The 17210-nt window shown below is 38.1% G+C and overlaps 1 protein-coding gene across 1 annotated transcript in view; it reads left to right on the top strand.

Annotated features, from left to right (window-relative positions):
* The window catches only part of PPP2R5A (protein phosphatase 2 regulatory subunit B'alpha), a 43668-nt gene extending 28387 nt beyond the window's left edge, over positions 1 to 15281 (top strand). The window contains exons 4-13 of the mRNA XM_086878622.1: positions 186 to 278; positions 2852 to 2982; positions 3173 to 3232; positions 4420 to 4528; positions 6905 to 6958; positions 10064 to 10114; positions 10824 to 10943; positions 11032 to 11159; positions 13241 to 13342; positions 14058 to 15281. Coding sequence (XP_086734748.1) covers positions 186 to 278; positions 2852 to 2982; positions 3173 to 3232; positions 4420 to 4528; positions 6905 to 6958; positions 10064 to 10114; positions 10824 to 10943; positions 11032 to 11159; positions 13241 to 13342; positions 14058 to 14190 — 981 coding nt within the window. The 3' untranslated portion in view covers positions 14191 to 15281. The remainder of the gene's footprint in view (positions 1 to 185; positions 279 to 2851; positions 2983 to 3172; positions 3233 to 4419; positions 4529 to 6904; positions 6959 to 10063; positions 10115 to 10823; positions 10944 to 11031; positions 11160 to 13240; positions 13343 to 14057) is intronic.
* Positions 15282 to 17210: the final 1929 nt, after the last annotated feature.

Raw genomic sequence — 17210 nt, forward strand, 5'->3', positions numbered from 1 at the left:
TTACTGTAATTCTTTCCGTAAATTCCAGTAGAAGCTGTGGTTAAGCAGTGATGTGTTAGGCTTCGATTACTTCCATACTTTTTGAATATGTGAATAATCCCACAGACTTTGGTGGTGATGACAAGGCTGAGATCTGTGTTATGGTATACTTACTAACTTCACAATTTTCATTTCCATGTTTGTAGTTGGTGTATGAGTTCTTCCTGAGGTTTTTGGAGAGCCCGGATTTTCAGCCCAGCATTGCAAAGAGATACATTGACCAGAGATTTGTACAGCAGGTAAGAGAGGAGTTTTAAAGTTGGAAGTGGAATTTAAAGATCACATCTCAAGCTTAATTTATCAGATGCTTAAAAGCTTTCCTGTTGACACAGGGTAAATTTCACTACTTGCAGCAGTGGTTTCTGCCAAATACTAAATAAACAGCACATCATGCCACAGGGGCTATATGTAATTAGTAACTTCAGGAACACTTTGTTTTCAGATATCAACCTCAGTGCTTTGATGTGCAAGATATTTGGAATTTGTAAAGTTCTATTTTTCATGATTTGTAACTTAATTCCAGTCAAATCAATAATGTGGTAATTATATTTTTGTAGCCCTTCTATGTTTGTTTTTTTAATAGTTTTGCCATGAGAAAACTTACAGCAAACTTTCTTCTTGTAAAAAATTCACATACTTATTATACATGAAATGTGTTTCAACACCTTACTTGTGTCTAGATAGTGTAATTATCTTTACTATTGTGCATTAATCACAAAAGGAAAATCAAGTAAGAAATTACTTAGGGAAGTCATGCTTTACCATGCAAAGCAACTATGAGCAAGAAGTGAGATTTCATATTAAATATAACTTCTCAGGGAATTACAGTGTAAAATGCAATAAAAATATTTGGTTCAAATTGAATTCAGTGGGGATTTATTTCACTGTGTCAAAATATTTGTTTTCCAAATTTTGTTGGTCAAAATAATTGCTCAGTATCTGAAGAGTGAGTGCTGGCAGGCCATCACAATACAGCATTGAAAAGTAAAACCACAAAATGTGTGCTTTCCCTCCCTACCTTCAGTGACTGCATTTAATTTCCACTTATTTTCTGGTTCTACTGTTCTTGTTTAAAAGTGTTTCCTTCTTCTCAGTTTTATTCAAGTTACACACAAAATTTGAGCCTGAAGCTGCTGGTGAGCTATTGGCTGTGGGTATTCAGTTTACATATAGACCTGTGGTCCTGTCTTGGTTTGAAAAGACAGGTGTCTGCTAAGGAAGGCAGGAGCCTCTCTTGAAATGGAAAAAATGTAAACCCCCTGCCCCCACCAATTATTATAATTTTGAAATTGAGGGTTTTTTAGGCAAAGATATGGGAATAGGAATAATAGTTCTTTACTAGGAAAATAAAATAAAATGCAGTAGTACAAAAAAAAACACTGACAGAGTCAGAATACAACCTGGCCTCCATTGGTCAGGGTGGTGTCTGCAGTCCTCCTAGAGTGACAGATGTGGTTCTGTTGAAGCAATGATCCTGTAGAAGGGATCCTGTAGTTTTCCTTTGAAGGTCCAGTGGTGGTGTAGATGGGTCCAGTCTTCCTCTGGGAATCCAGTGGAGAAAGGCTGCCTGTGGTGTGCCAAGTAAATTAATAATAAAGATTATATCCAGGTAGGCATGCTGGGCTCCTCCCCCTGGGTGGAGCATCTCACCATGGGATGATGTAATTTTATCAGTCATGCACTGAGACTCAATGGCCCATTAATATGAGATATCCCCCTGGAGGGAGAATGGGTTGTGGAAGAGATAAAGAACACTGCCCCAGCCTGGTTTTAACAGCTGGATATAGTTGCAACCTAAGGCAGGTTCTTAAGAGCAGCATTGCAGAGTTTGTTCCTGACATTTCACTTGATCTTTCTCTAGAGTACAAGATGGAGACAATGCAACCAACAGCTAGCTATATATGGGAAAAAACATGGAGTAGTGACCTGAGAAATTCCTGCTAAATATAAAATTGAAACTAACCAAGTTCCTGAACAGCTGTTTCCAGTCCCTTGTGTCACTTAGTACACACATACCTAAGCTCAGACCTGAGCAAGGGACTGGTGACTGCTTGAGCTGGCACTGACTTGCCTCAAGGCAGCTGACATTTCTGAGTATGCTGTTGCTTGGGCATGCAGGGTTAAAAAAAAATAAGAAAAATTATGGTCTGTAATGTGATCTGAGTATTTTTTATGTCTTTGAGTGAGCATGGTCTTTTCTGTACCCTTGAAAGACTTCCTACAAGAAAAAAAGTGTGTGGAAAGTTTTGTTAGCTTCTTGCAGCGTTTAGTCTGTATTAATAGGGAATTGGTTAATAATTACATATTTTGTGCTTTCTCTGTGACCCCCTCCTTAATTGTAAAATTCCTTGTATAGGAATGCTTTTGCTTGGCCATCAAGACACAATTACCACTTTGAGATAAGCAGTAAAGAATTTTAATTAAGAAATTGTAAATACAGGATATGGATTTGATTCATTCTGATTTCTTAAACAGCAAGTGCAAACCACTTACCTACAGTTTCATAACCTCATGTTTGCAATTGCATTTTTATTTTGATAGTATAATAGTTTCTGGAATGACTCTGATGTCTGTTGTACACAGAAAAGGAAAAGAAAGGAATGAAGTCGATGAGTTTATTAGAAAAAAATTCATCTTTATTAAAAACGTAATTTTGAAAATATACTATTAACATCTGAGCAAAATGTACAGTTAAGCTGATTCTTTTTGTTCCTAATGTAAACTTGTAAATTAAAGATAAATTTCAAATCAGGTAGTAACAAAACAATCTTAAGTCTTTCAAAAGTAATACATTTCAATTTAATTTTTAAAGTTGTTGGAGCTCTTTGACAGTGAAGACCCACGAGAACGTGATTTCCTAAAGACAGTTCTTCATAGAATTTATGGAAAATTCCTTGGTTTAAGAGCATTCATCAGGAAACAGATAAACAACATTTTCCTCAGGTATGCTGTGTGTGTGTGACTAGTTATCTTGCCTTCACAGTCTGGGTCTGCAGTGATTAATTCTTAAAATAAAAGACCTGTGTATGGTCTGCGATCTTGCTTTCAAATATTTGAAGCTTAGTAAAGATTATTTCTTTGGAATCTCTGATCCTCTGTGGCAATTTTTGATGGTTGTCTTTTTTGGCTACAGGTTTATATATGAAACAGAGCACTTCAATGGTGTTGCTGAACTTCTTGAGATATTAGGAAGGTAAGTTTGATCACACACAGAAAAAATATAAAATGTTATTGTGAATATTTGCTTCATGTTTGCTGCTTTGGGAATGGAGGGGAGAAGAGAATTATTACAGTAACAAGTGATGAAGTACAGTCACTGATAATCTAATGCTGTCAGGGTTACCACATGAATATCTAATTTGGACACAGAATAAATTGGTCCTTTTTCAGTGCAAGTTTTAAAGGTGATGGGCAAAAAGTGTTTCTCAAGGGTCCTTGTTTGTCAGACCTATCTACTCTTGCTTATCTTCTACCTGATAGATGACTTGTTCTTTGATTGAGAAAATGAATGTTAACTTTTGCCCTCATGCTGAATGAAATGCTTTAATCTTCAGCAAGCTGGTTTTCTTTCAGTTCTATTCAGGAAAGCCTTGTGAGTGCTAAGGTTTTTTAGTTACCTTTTTTTTGGATGTTATTTCACTAACTTGAATTTAACTTTGAATTTTTTCTCTGGTAGTTTTTTTACTGCCTTTCCAAAACTGTCATGCATTTCACAGTAGAAAATCATATTACTGGTCTAACTGAAAATACAAATATGGTGAAGCTACTGTGGAAAAAGTTTTCATGAAAAATCAAGTTATGGGGATCCCATTATTTTCTTGGATTTGCCTAAAATGTAAGGGGCAAAAGAAGCTAACCTTTTCCTGAAGGACTTTTGTCTATTCTGTAGCTCATCAACTCTTTAATATAAGATTACTGAATCAATGCGACAACTCTTAAACTTTGTTTTTGAAGGGGAACAATCTCAAAACAAGTGTTCAAATTGCACTGTTATTCTTTTGTTTCACTGAAAGTTGTAGTGATTGTGGGTGAAATGGATCAGCTTCCTTATACATCTGTCTAAACTTTGCAATTAGACAGCAAGACTTACTGTAGATGACTTTATTTAGTGGGGGTCATGATAAAAATACTTCAGCTCATCTCGTGAGTATTGTTTAGCTTCTACTGTGGTTCTCTGGTATTCCTTACCAAGAGTCTAAACTCCCATGATACCAACATTTTAAAGGTTGTGCACATGTAGAGCTATTTTATGGTTTCAAAATAATCAGGTTTAAAAACTGAATCAGAAATGGAGTTTCAGTTGAACTTACAGAAATTCTTGACTTGCTAGGAAAAAATATTTTTTTAATAAAAATAAATCCTGCTTATTCATGTTTTCAGTATTATCAATGGTTTTGCACTGCCACTGAAAGCAGAACACAAACAGTTCCTTATGAAAGTTCTGATTCCCATGCATACTGCAAAGGGATTAGCTTTGTTTCATGCACAGGTAAGCTTTTGCCTATTTTTAAGAGTGGTGGGGTTTTTATATTTACATTTGAAACTAATGAAATTTAAAGCACTATGTGTTATAATTCAAATAGTCCAAAATATTTGCAAATTCAGTCACTTTTTAAAAAAGTCTTACACATCTTATATCTAAATGTTAATTTTGAGATGATATTTGAGATAATATTACAAGTGAAAGAATGTACCAGTGAGTCAAAGACTTACCAACTGAAGTGGGAAGCTTTTTTGCTTGTAGTCTTGTCACACTTTAAGCTTCATTTAATCCCAGAGCCTTGTGCTGTTGTCATTTCCTTTATATAACTTAAATGCTGTGTGTAAAGGAACCTTGGGTATGGCCAAGTATTTATTTTGTATGTGTTTTTTTCTTTCTAAAGCTGCACCAGTGATGGGGTGGGAAGGAGAATTTTGTTGCCATTTATAAATGGCAGAGATGCACAGTAGCTCTCTGGATCAGCCAGGAATTATGTAGATCCATGACACACTGTCAGAATGCTGCAGTTCTTCAGCTGACTTTGATTCTTATACTTGCCACAGACATTCAGCATTTCATTTGAGGAATAATCTGTATCCTTTCCAGACATATGGCACTTCAAGTATTGAATATGGTTGATGCAAGCTTGGAAGTAATTCATTCTGCTGTGGCTAATTAAAACTTGCTTTGTGACTTAGCTCACTAATACAGCTCCATACAGACTAAAGATACAAGAAAATGGGTTTCTAATTAAAGTGAAATCATTATGACTGTATAGCCTACAAACAAGATCAAATGAAAAGCTCACTTAATTCCTAATTCTCATATGAAGTTTTAAATTAATCCAATGACTTGTCGTTTATTGCCTTGCTGCTCCATGAAATGAGTCAGTGAAAGGAAAGGGCCCAGTCACCTCCCAAAGGTGTTCTCACTGACAGATCAGTACAGCAAGCTGCCCTTTTTTTCTGGGATACATGTGATCAGTTCATGGCTACTGAAAGGGGCCCTATTAATTCAACTGTACCAGAAAGTAGCATTTCTCCTGCTGAGCAGGCCACTCCTCTGTCCCTTCATAGAACACGGGTGCCAGGTGCACACACAGCACTGTGTGTTCCTGATTTCATTTTATCCCAAAGGTCTAAGCCAGTGGTAAATCTCCTTTACAATCCCAAGTGGCCTGGTTGCTTTGTTGCTGAGTAAAGTATAGCCTGTGCTTAAAAGTTAAAGCCTTAAAGATGAATTAAGCTTGAGTCTTTGTGTCTTTGAACAGTAAAGCATTACTTACTGAATATACACATATAATGGGATTTATGAGATTAATGTGTGACATTTATTATTTTTTGAATCTATACAAATGCATCACTAGCCTAAGGGCAGAAGAAGTAAATTAGACCTGTTGCAATTATGGCATTGTAATTATCTGCTTTGGCATAACAGATTAAAAAAAAAAGAAAGGGAATGCTTAAATTTCAAGCATCCTAAGTATTGAAATGTAATGCATTTTACATAATTTTTGTCTTTGCTTTATATTGTGAAATACTGACACTTTTAAAAATCGGTCTTAATGGAATCTAGGATTGTAACTACTTCAGTAATAAGATTATTGTATGGTTTCTGCATGGGATGGTTGTTTACTTACTCAACTATATGCTCAGTAACTAAACTCCAAGTAATTATGTAACATTAAATATCCTTGGCCTGAGCAGGCCCTGTACAGAAACCAGGAGAGGCTGGGAGAGCAGTGCTGGTGACTTAATCACATTATGCTTCCCCGTTCCTTCTACCTGTCCACATACGCTTGTTGGCCAGTGCTGCACTGGGACAGGACATTCAGCTGGGCAACAGCTACCTGATCTCTTGTGGCCTTGGAATATGTTCAAATTCTTTCACTTGTAATCTTACTACTGAATGTTGTGTGCTGTAGGTGTCTGGTACCTGGGCAATGTGCAATGTGTGCTCATTCAAATCTGTGTTACAACTAGTTTTTAACTGGAAGTATGGCTTTTTTTTTTACCCCAGTATAGATGTTTGAAAGTGATAGCTTTGTAATGTTAATACAGGAGTTGATGTTAAGAAAAATCTGTCTGGATATGGGATCTGAGTTAAGGAAATAACTGCCAAGCTTAAAAATAATTTTCTAGATTGAAAAGATGTTTTTTTGGTATGCAGGAAGTTTTTTTAAGATACAGCAGGTCTGTTTATCTTGCTGCTTTAATTGCTGCTTTGTTTAGTTTGGACTAATATGAAATGTCTGTGTAGGGGTGCCTTGGGTTGGGTTCCCCCCATGATCTGAAGTGCTTCCATTAGAAATTGTGATACTTAGTAATGCTGCAATGTCCAAATTGTGTCTGCTAAAACTAAATAACCATATGACTTACATTTCAGCTCGCCTATTGTGTTGTACAGTTCCTGGAAAAGGATACAACTTTAACAGAGCCTGTAAGTGTTTTTCAGTTGGATGTCTTTCTATTTTTGATTTCAATTAAATAGTGCAGTGTAACCTGTTGAATTGTACAGCAGTGCTGTGTTATCTTGATTAAAGATGGATAATTAGGATTCTTGGGGAGAAGGGGGAGGAATAAAATCTAGAATTAAGAAAATTCTGAGTTTGAAAGGGCATTTGTCTCTTAACCTATGGCCAAAATAGAGCATAGGTTTAACTAAAAGTTTGAATTACTGGTATCATGCAAACTACCTCAAATGAGAAAGCATGTCATGACTGTTCTCTTCTAATAAAACTAAAATGTCAATGGTTTTGGTACTGATAGCTTGTGTTTAGCCACTGCATGAAGTTGAAATATTTTAGGGAATAAACAATCCCAAAATAAAAGTTGAAAATAATAGCAACACTTCATTTAGACAGAAAGAACTCTGAAATTCCAAATGTGCTGTTTCTGTTCTGCCTCTTCAGTTCCTGGGGTGCCTCTTGGCATCAAAACTTAGGTGCTTCAGGCATCTGTGGCTTTTGCCAGACTGAATCTCCCATGATACATATTGACAGCTCAGCTAGAGAGGGTTTATGCACAGGCTTTGGCAGGGCCCATGAAGAACAGAGGCTCAGGGCAGTGCAGCAGTTTGTGAGGACACAGAGTGATGTCAGGCCAACTATAAAAGAAACTGGTTTTGCTTGGACAATTAGGAATATCTCCATTAGGGCTATGTTGATATTTAAATACTTTACCCCTTTTGTGACAGAAAAAATGAAGAGTTTATGCACGACATAAATTTTTCTTCTTTAAAGAAAAAAAGATAAACAGCTTTGGGAAAACAAGACTGATCTTTTCTGAGTGTCTTTCAGTGGAAGCTTGTTTTCTGCACAGCTGTTTCAGCTGACCAGTTATTCTGTAGGTGGTGGAGGGTGTCGTGGATTTGCCTTGTCTGCTTGAAGCATCTCCTTCCCACTGTGCTGCAGTGTTCCCAGCCACTCTGGTCAATAAGCTTATTTTGTGGGATAGAGCAAGGAGAAAGGAATTCTGTAACCCCTATTCCTTAAGCTAATTGAGGAAACAACCCTCAAAAGGCATTTTGACAGTTCAAGTTGACATGTGAGTAGAAAATGTGTAGTGTTACATAAAAACTTGCACGATGGAATGAAGCGACAGCGTGACAAGGTCAGAACTTCCTGACACAAATTTATGGAAGTGTGGTGCAGGATCCAAGCCCAAACTGCTGTGAAGAAGGCAGGGCTTTAGAGCAGTGCCACAGTGCAGTTCTGAGGCTCATCTGGACTGTGGTCTATACAATTGTGGTTGCTTCTTAATCAGTTAAAGGTGAATTCAGGCTGCAGAAGACACAAGAACTCACTGCAGAGTCATGGCCTGTGTTTGCTTTGGTTGTTACTCTGTGTGTATAGTAAAAGTTGCTTTATAAAGGAATTAAAGTTAATAGGATAAGTGAAGCTTTAAGAAACTTTCTGAAATGCTTGAAAAGTAAATGTTAAATTTTGGGGCAACTGATGAGATAGCATTGGAAATTTTCCTTGGCTTTAGGTCAAGTAATATTTTAAGAACTCCATCGGAAGGCTGTCTTCACACATACCTTACTGTTATTTTTCTGGCAGGAATTGTCACTCAGGGTCAGTTTGGAGGACATTCAATCCGAGCTCTTGTAGCTATGGTAGTCTGCCTCAGGTCAGTCCTGATGTTTGCAGAGCTGACAAGAAGAGGTTGTTACCTAACCCTGCTGAGTGCAATGGCCTTTACATGGACGAAATCAGGCTAAATGTGCAGTCCTTGTACATGAATAAAGTTTTCCAGCAGGTGCCTACCTGTTGTAAGCCACTTAATGGGAATCTTGTAGCTCAGTGAAGAATATTAATCTTACGTAGTAAAAGCAGTAATCCATGAACATAAATGTGCAGGTATCAACTTCTTAAAATAAAAGCATAGTCAGTTTCCATGAAGCTGGAAACTGATACTTCAGCAAGGAGGAGCAAGGGATAGGTATCTTGTTGAGGTGTGCACTGTTATACTCAGAACATATTATTTCTTTATCAAGTTGAGAATATGGGTCTCATCTCTAGCAATAATTAAGTATATTTAAAAATTCTTGCAGTAATTTGTGCTGGGAAGTATACTTTAGTCATACTAACTTTTCTCTGGAAAGACACTTTTGATACTACATGTAGTTGTTAATAAAGCAGTTGGAAAGCTGAAGGAAAAAAATCAACATGACAAAAATCAAATATGGAAGGTATTTAAATAATTGAGTATGTTTTTCCTTTGGATATGATCAATTAGGTGCTATTGTATCATAAAAAAATAGAGGTCCTTTCCTCAGAATGAAAGTTTGTAAGTCTCTGAGAATGTTTCTGCTCCTGGAACATAGTTGCAGCCTCTTTTTTATCTTTTTTCTTTAAAGCCAGCATTCATTTTGTAATTTAGATGCCATGTGAGATGTTTATTTCTAGGAAAAATGCCTCCAGCCTTTCTTTGCTGTATTTCCTCCATTCCTCTTGGGGGCTGTACCTTCCAATTAATTTTCCCAGAGGTTTTGTTTTTCCAGTCTTGTCCAAGATAGTTTCAAATGTAGATATTAGAATTCATTTTCTCTGTAAGTTCACATCTTTCTTACTTTAGTTTCCAGTCTAACACATCAAATTGTAGCAGAGAAGAGGAAGAGTTGGAGGCCATGGCTCCTCTTTAGAGCCCTGTCAGCATTTATTGTTTCCTCTCAGGCTTCAAACCTTTGATGCCAAGGCTGGTGCTCCCCAAAGTATGGATGAGTAGAAGACAAAAAATAATCTGTGAGATTTAGCTACAGGGGGGTTAACTTCACTTTGTGATTCTTTGATGTGATCAGCATTCTGTCAGTTAATGTGAGTACTGGGATGGGAGCAGAGTGTGACTAGATAATCACAGGCACACTAAGAGATAAGGGTCTGAGTTATTCTGACAACCTAAACAAGACAAACATTTAAATGAGTGTTTATTCAGTTTTCATTGAACTTTTGAATAAGGAAAAGCAGAGAAAAACCAGTACTTTTCTTATTAAGTAGATAGTAGGAACTTATCCTACTTTAACTTGTTTGTATTCTTCATACAGGTAATCAGAGGACTGCTCAAATTTTGGCCAAAAACGTGCAGTCAGAAAGAGGTTGGTTTTGTGTCTCATTTCTGGTGTCTGCTGTGATGTAAAATCTTGTGGGGCAGATTCACAAACTTTATCTGTGCTTTTCAAGACATCTTGAAGAAAACTTGCAGTTATTGAAGCTTCTTGAGGCACTCACCTTTGTCATGTGACTCAGTATGTTTTCTTCTATGTAGTTAAAATGAGTTTGAAAACCAGGAGTTTGATTTATCCCACCAGATTCCATTCCCAGCAGCTCTTTAAAAGTGGGTCCCTTAACACTGTTGTCTCTTTCTCTGCAAGTGGTGATAAATTTTTCTGTGCCAGCTACACAGACTTCTGATGGTTGCAATTTTATATGGGAATTAACTACTTATCACTTCAAAAGCTACTTTGGTGATCTCTGATAATCTCTGTAACCACTCTTGAAATAAGATAAATAAGATGCCCTAATTATTTTTTTGTTTAAATGTAAAACCCCATTTTCTGCAGAAGCAGTTTGTTGAAGTATTCACTATTTACACAAAAGAAATCCAAAAGGAGAGCTGTAACCTGTTAGCTGAGAGTGATGATTGACATTTTAGGCTGCAAAACCCCTGTGCATGTCTAAATGCCTTGTAATGACAGTCTTCTTTGCAGGATTCATGTGTAATGTATAAGATGTATTTTGTTTGCTTCTGTTCACAATGGTGATATGAAACACTATCATCTTTTTTTTTTCTTTCTAAACAAACAGGTAATGTTTTTAGGTGAAATTGAAGAAATCTTAGATGTTATAGAACCAACACAATTCAAAAAAATAGAAGAGCCTTTATTTAAGCAAATATCCAAGAGTGTGTCAAGTTCACATTTTCAGGTAAATAAAATAAGTACTAAAAAAACCCAAACAAACCTTGTGGTAACTTACTTTATGGTTGTTTTGAACCCTTAACTTTGTGTTCCAGGTCGCAGAAAGAGCTTTGTACTTCTGGAATAACGAATATATTCTTAGCCTGATTGAGGAGAACATTGATAAAATTCTACCAATTATGTTTGGCAGTTTGTACAAGATCTCCAAAGAACACTGGAATCCGTATGTGGCATTTCACTTTATCTGTAGCACTGTAAATATATTGTCCACTGTTTCAGGTTTGGATTGGGAACTTGTAAATGGGACTTCATTTTTACTTAAATAAGATGAAATCCATGACATTCTGGGTGTTAAATGGAGTGTCACTTTCAGCTGTGTTGCTCTTTCACTGTTCTGCACTGTTACAATGGAGACCTGGAATTTATTGAAAAAGTGTGAGGAAACTGGATGATGGTCTTTATATTGTAATTACATCTGATCCTTTGTGTTAGTTCAAAATGCAAATTAATGCTACTTGGACCAAAACCATTTCCATGGGTTGCTTCTATTTCTGTTTTGCTGTCCTTTAATACTTCAGATGAATACAATTGTCTGTGTCTTCATAAGTATTTATTGCTGATCAGTGAGATAAGAAGGGGAAAAGATCCTATCAGAGGGGAGCAACCCTTACAAAGGATGGTAGGACTGAGAAACGAGTGACTACTTCACTTTATATTTAGTGCCACAAGTTAAATATTGGTATTCCTGTGTTTGAAAGAAGCAGCAAGGGTATTGAAGTATACTGGGTGCCAACACCCTGAATTAAGCTGCAAGTTAGTGTGCAGAATATAAAGCTTGTACAGGCAAAAGGCAGGATCAGCAGGAGCTTGCCACAGCCCTGCAGTAAACCAGATGTCCTGTTTTAAGCCCTTGGAGGCTTTGCAATTATTCTGGGTTTATCTAGATGGTGTGTCTAGTTGAAAACCGAATACAAACCTTGGGGAATAGTCCTTGGAGTATCAATGTATTTGGGAGCTCAACAAATTTGGAGGATGTCCCTCTTTCCCTATCTGCAGGCAGATGTTTCCCTTTATGAAAGAAGTAAGAGATAGGATAATTGCCTACTTGAGGACAAGCAAGTTTGGGGAAGAAAGTATAATCCTTTGATTCTAATCTGTTGGGAGGGCAGCAAAACATGCTTGTATCCATCTGGTTGTCTGATACAGGCTCAACTTCTTGCTCAATATCCAACTTTTCCTCTCAGAAAACCAAAACCTTAAATAAGCTTTTGACCTCAAACCACATGAAAACCAGGGTACAAAAAACCAAATTTTAAAAATAAGTGTATAAACAGGCAACAGATACTGTGCGTTTTGAATGGACAAGCAGAAGGCTCTGCTGAACAGCTGGGAGATTTCCTAGTGCCACGGTGGACAGAGTGCACTGAAAAGGCAAACCTGGTTCTCTGGTTATTTCCTTAGGGGTTTTTTTGACTCCTTTTTCAAGGTCACAGGGCTGCAGCTTTGCAGTCAGTGGGGAACTACTAGTGAGGGAGAAGACAGGGAAGACAGTTTACCTACTTTTTGATTAGTGATTAAACTTAATGACAGGCATTTTAATGTTTAATTTCATTGATTTTTTATTTCTTTGTATAAATATGAATGGGTTTAAAGGAGATAACACAACATTTAAGATGGTTTACTGAAATATGAATACTTTCACAAAAAGAAGGGAAGTGCAGGAATACAGGCAGCCATGTAACACACAGCCAGTGTTGCTCAAGTTGGTGAGTTTCTTAAGGAAACTGAGGTACCTAAATCCATGATCTGATATTCTTGATTCTAGTTCTCTAGCAAGACTCCTGCTGCCCAGAAACACTGCTAGGAGAGCTTTGCTGTGCTAAACCAACCTAAGCCTGTGGTTTGTCTGCTGCCTTCTTGAAGCTATGAGCCAGAAGTTTTATTTTTCTAGACTCTCATATTTCATTGCTCAAATATTACAGAGTTGTTGTTAAAACTTGGTTTATTAAAGGTTCACATAATTGAATGGCTTTAAAGTACAGCCACAGCATGAATAATTATATCCTGTGTAATTACAGAAGTCAGGAATTTAAGATTAAATAGCCATTTCAAAAAATGTTTAACTATACTATAATTTCCTCTGTAAATTAATAAAATGGAAAGGATTTTGTTTCAGAAACTCCCTGACCTTACAGTATTATCTTGAAGAAGAAGCTCAGAATCTGAAAAAGAGGTCAAATTCTTGTCTTCTGAAGCTGATTTTGTCACTGAGTAAATCTAATAGCTGTGCTCCTTCTGTTCCAGAACCATTGTGGCACTGGTGTACAACGTGCTGAAAACCCTGATGGAAATGAACGGCAAGCTTTTTGATGAACTCACGAGCTCGTACAAAGCAGAAAGGCAAAGGTACTGAGCCTTTTTCCAGGTTCCCACTGATGAACATATCCAAGCTGTAATTTTGGATGTTGCTCTGCTGTTGTGGTTGTGGGGCTTGTAGTGGAGCTGTTTGGTGCTGGGTGTCCTGTGTGTGAGGTGGCACCTGGCAGTGGAAAGGCCTGAAGCTCCCCATCCTGCCTGGGCAGGGGCTGTGCTCCCTCCTGGGTGGTGAAATGGGTCTCAGCTGCTGCTGGCTGTGCTGCCTCAGGTATCTGAAGAGAATGGAGCTGGACTCTTCATAGCTCCGCAAAAGCATCGCTTACCCTACTAATCTACTGAGCAGCACCGTTGGAGTCAGAGAGGCAGGGCACAGGTGACCCGTGGCCAGCTGAGACCACTGCCCAACCCTCCTTATGGTAGCTGTGTTCTTCCCCCCAACAAAGATTCTCAGTCCCTTAATTTGTGTGCATGTGATAAAAAAACCTCCTTAAAACAGAAGCCAGCTGTGCAAAGCCACCCTACAGCAATTGTTTTCATTTGCTGGAGCAAAGGTACAGTTTCACCACACACCATTACTTATTTGTTATGCTCTGTTTTTAATTGAGGAAACTGTAGTTGCCTCTAAAAATAGCTTTGGAGAAAAATTTAAAAGAGGAATTAGTAGATGCAAGTCACAGTTAAGTTATTATGTTTCCAGATTGTGCTTAAAACACATCTGAAATTGATCTTTCACTCTTTTCTTCAGAGAGAAAAAGAAAGAATTGGAACGTGAAGAGTTGTGGAGGAGATTGGAGGAGTTAAAGCTTAAGAAAGCGATGGCAGAGAAGCAGAACAGCACTCACAATGTGCTCAATGCACACAATACAAGTGCCAAATAAAAGAAATGACCACCTCTACTCGGCAGACATTCTTTTTTTGTACCCTTTTGAAATATATAAAGATTTGCAAAAGAAACCTCATCAGTATAATGGAAACAGCCAATTTTTTTCTCTGGCAAATGTAAAGATTTGAGTTTAAATACAGCAGTTAAGTGATGTCATTACCACAACATATTGTAAATTTGTCTAATTATTGATATACTGTCACTTCCAATGTTTCATAGAACTGAATTATCATCCTTAATGAGTGAAATAATTATGGGAGTGGTGAGAATTATGACTTGAATTTTTGATTGTGTTGCACATAGGTGGTATAGTTTGCTATGTACACATTTTTCCTTGTTTTTTTTATGTGCTTTTCACATTGCTGCATACTTTGGTTAAGGTGATAGAAAAGGCTTCTAGTTGTGCTGTATTTTCTCAAATAAAACCGAGGTACGTTACCAGTAACTTGAGATATTCAGTATATGCCCCTTACAGCATTGAAAGGAACTCTGATACAGAGCTGTCCTTGAATTCCTGATTGGATTCAGATTTATATCTATACAATGCTCACATTAGAAACAAGGCAAGGAAGGGAGAGAATCAGCTGCAACAGGTTGGGGTGGCCAGTGCCTCTGCCCCATTCCTGCTGCCTCTTGGGTCCTGGGCTAGTTAAGGATTTCCTCCTGCTACAGCTGAGGATGGAGCTTCCTCTGGAGAGCCCATCAATGATGCTCCTCGTCAGCCCAAGGACCCTCCAGACTGGTGCAGTCTCCAAGAAAGACCCATCTTGGATGTTTCTGCATTAGTTTTAGCATCTCATGGACTGAAGAATGAGACCAAAATTGGCATTAGTATATTTTTTTTTTCAGTAAGGAGGAAAGAATGTCAAGAAATTATTCCTTGTTTTCTTTAAAGAAAATGCAGTCTGTTTCTTAAAGGTGGAAAGTTGACAATAGAAGTCTTGTCTGTTTACTTGATCAAGTATTTTTTCACATCTTTTATCAGAGTACCATTCCAATCTCTTAAATTGCAGTTGTGTGGAAAAATTTTGTAATGAAAGATCTTTGGGGAATTGAGCAGCATTCAATAAAGTCTTTATGTTTGTATTTAGTGCTGTACCTCACATCTTTGTGTTTCTGAAGACCAGGAGAATTAGAATGGCTGTTGAAAACAACCTTTTTAACTGTCCTATGTGGCTTTTCACTGAGTGGCAAAAGTGGGGAAGTCCCTACTGCACTGAGTCAACTATATTACACTTATTTGTCTCTAAACCATTGTTTCACAGAGGGTATGGGACTAGCACTGCCTGCAGGGAAAGGACAGTCACACAGCCACAGCTCACCTCGGTTTAGTTCTTTAGTGCCTTTTTGCCCTTAGAAGAGTAAAGATCCCAGTGTGTGACAAACTTTGTTCGGCTGTCCTAGAACCTAAATGAAAATAATTTACACAAATGTTGGGGAATCAAACACCTTGCAGGGGTTCTAGGAATAAATCACTGGCGTTTGGAATTGTTACAAGTTTTTTCCCAGAATTGTAATTACAAATTAGTTACAAATAAGGACATTAGGCTTAAGTAATAGAAAAAACAACAGGAGCTGTAAGATACCCTTCCAAATTGTGCAACACTTGCTGTCAGGACCGCTCCTATAAATAGGCCTGCAAAAGAAAGGCTTCTTGGCTGGAATCACTGGCCTGCTCTTGTAACATTTCCTTATAAAACAAAACATCTTGACAGCTGAGATGTAGTGACTGAAGTGGACTGCTGTGCGAGTTTATTGGGAGGAAAAAGATGGTGCATACTGCAAAAAGGAGTTTATCCTTTATTTAACTATGCTTTCTACTCACCCCACAGCTGCAGCTATGTTGTCTTCCAACTTAGCATCTCTGACTTCATTAGCAAAAAAGAAAAAAGTGGATCCATCAGAACTGGTTCAAATTGTTTCTAATTTTCCTTTTTTTTTTTTTTTTCCTTGTAAAATCCAAGCAATGGCTGCTGTAATATCATGTGTTCAAGGAACAGTGGGGTATTCCTTTGGCAGGCAGCAAGAAAGCTCAGTTGTCATAGCATAGGCTGTTTGATAGCAAAGGCAGTGGGGGGGTTTCTCGATGAGGAAAGGTTGAATGTAGGGGGTTTTATCCATCCCCCAGCCCCTGCCTAGTTTCTATCCTGCTCCACATCACCCAGAGATGGAGTAGCTCTTCTTGCTTCAACCATGCAGTGTTTGGCCTTTGCTGGTCTTGTCCAGTTTAATCTCATTCCCTTGCTGAGCAGTTCAGGAGCCATCATTGTGATACTGAAGGTGAGGACTGGACCCCACCTTTCTCCATCTGTTCTCCATACAAACATCTTTGTCCCCTGATTAAACATTTTCCCCCAAACAGCCAGTGCTACTACTTTATCTCATTACAGTAAGTTGTTGCTCCCCTGTTCAAGGCTGTCTGGTCAGTGCAGTGCCTTAATTTGCTCTGGAAGCTAGCTGAAAGAAATTTTGTCCCAAAAAGCTTCCTCAGATGCCAAAAACAAGGAAGAAAGGTGAGGGGGTAGTTTTGATACAGTTACTCCTCCTCTGCTGGAAGAGGAAGGAAGAAGCAAACTATGAGTTGGCATCCTTGCAGCAAAGCCTTCAGAGCAAACACACAGTGGTGCCCTGCTCCCTGTAGACTCCACACGGCCAAGTCAGGCATCTCAACTAACAAGGGACTTATAAGGAAGAAAAAGACACCAGCACCCCAGCAGCGTTGGTGAGCAGGCATTCCCTGTAGAACAGAGAATCACAGTTCTGTGCCCTGCTGATGAAAGACTATTTTTCACTTCCTTAGGAAAGACTGCCAGAAAGAGGCATAAACAACAGCCTGAGACAGACTCTGCTATCAGCCACCAGCTCAGCTCCCCAGGTTGTCCTGTTGCTTGAGTTTGCTTTGGGCTGGACTGATCAGTGGTTTTCACCTCATCCTCATACCATGACACTCCTTTTCCTCCTGTGAAGCTCTTCCAAACCTGAGAGCAGGTACTTTCAAAGAAGGCACACAACAGA

Source organism: Cyanistes caeruleus, chromosome 2 (genome assembly GCF_971803275.1).
Source record: "Cyanistes caeruleus chromosome 2, bCyaCae1.hap1.1, whole genome shotgun sequence".
NCBI classification, from domain to species: domain Eukaryota; kingdom Metazoa; phylum Chordata; class Aves; order Passeriformes; family Paridae; genus Cyanistes; species Cyanistes caeruleus.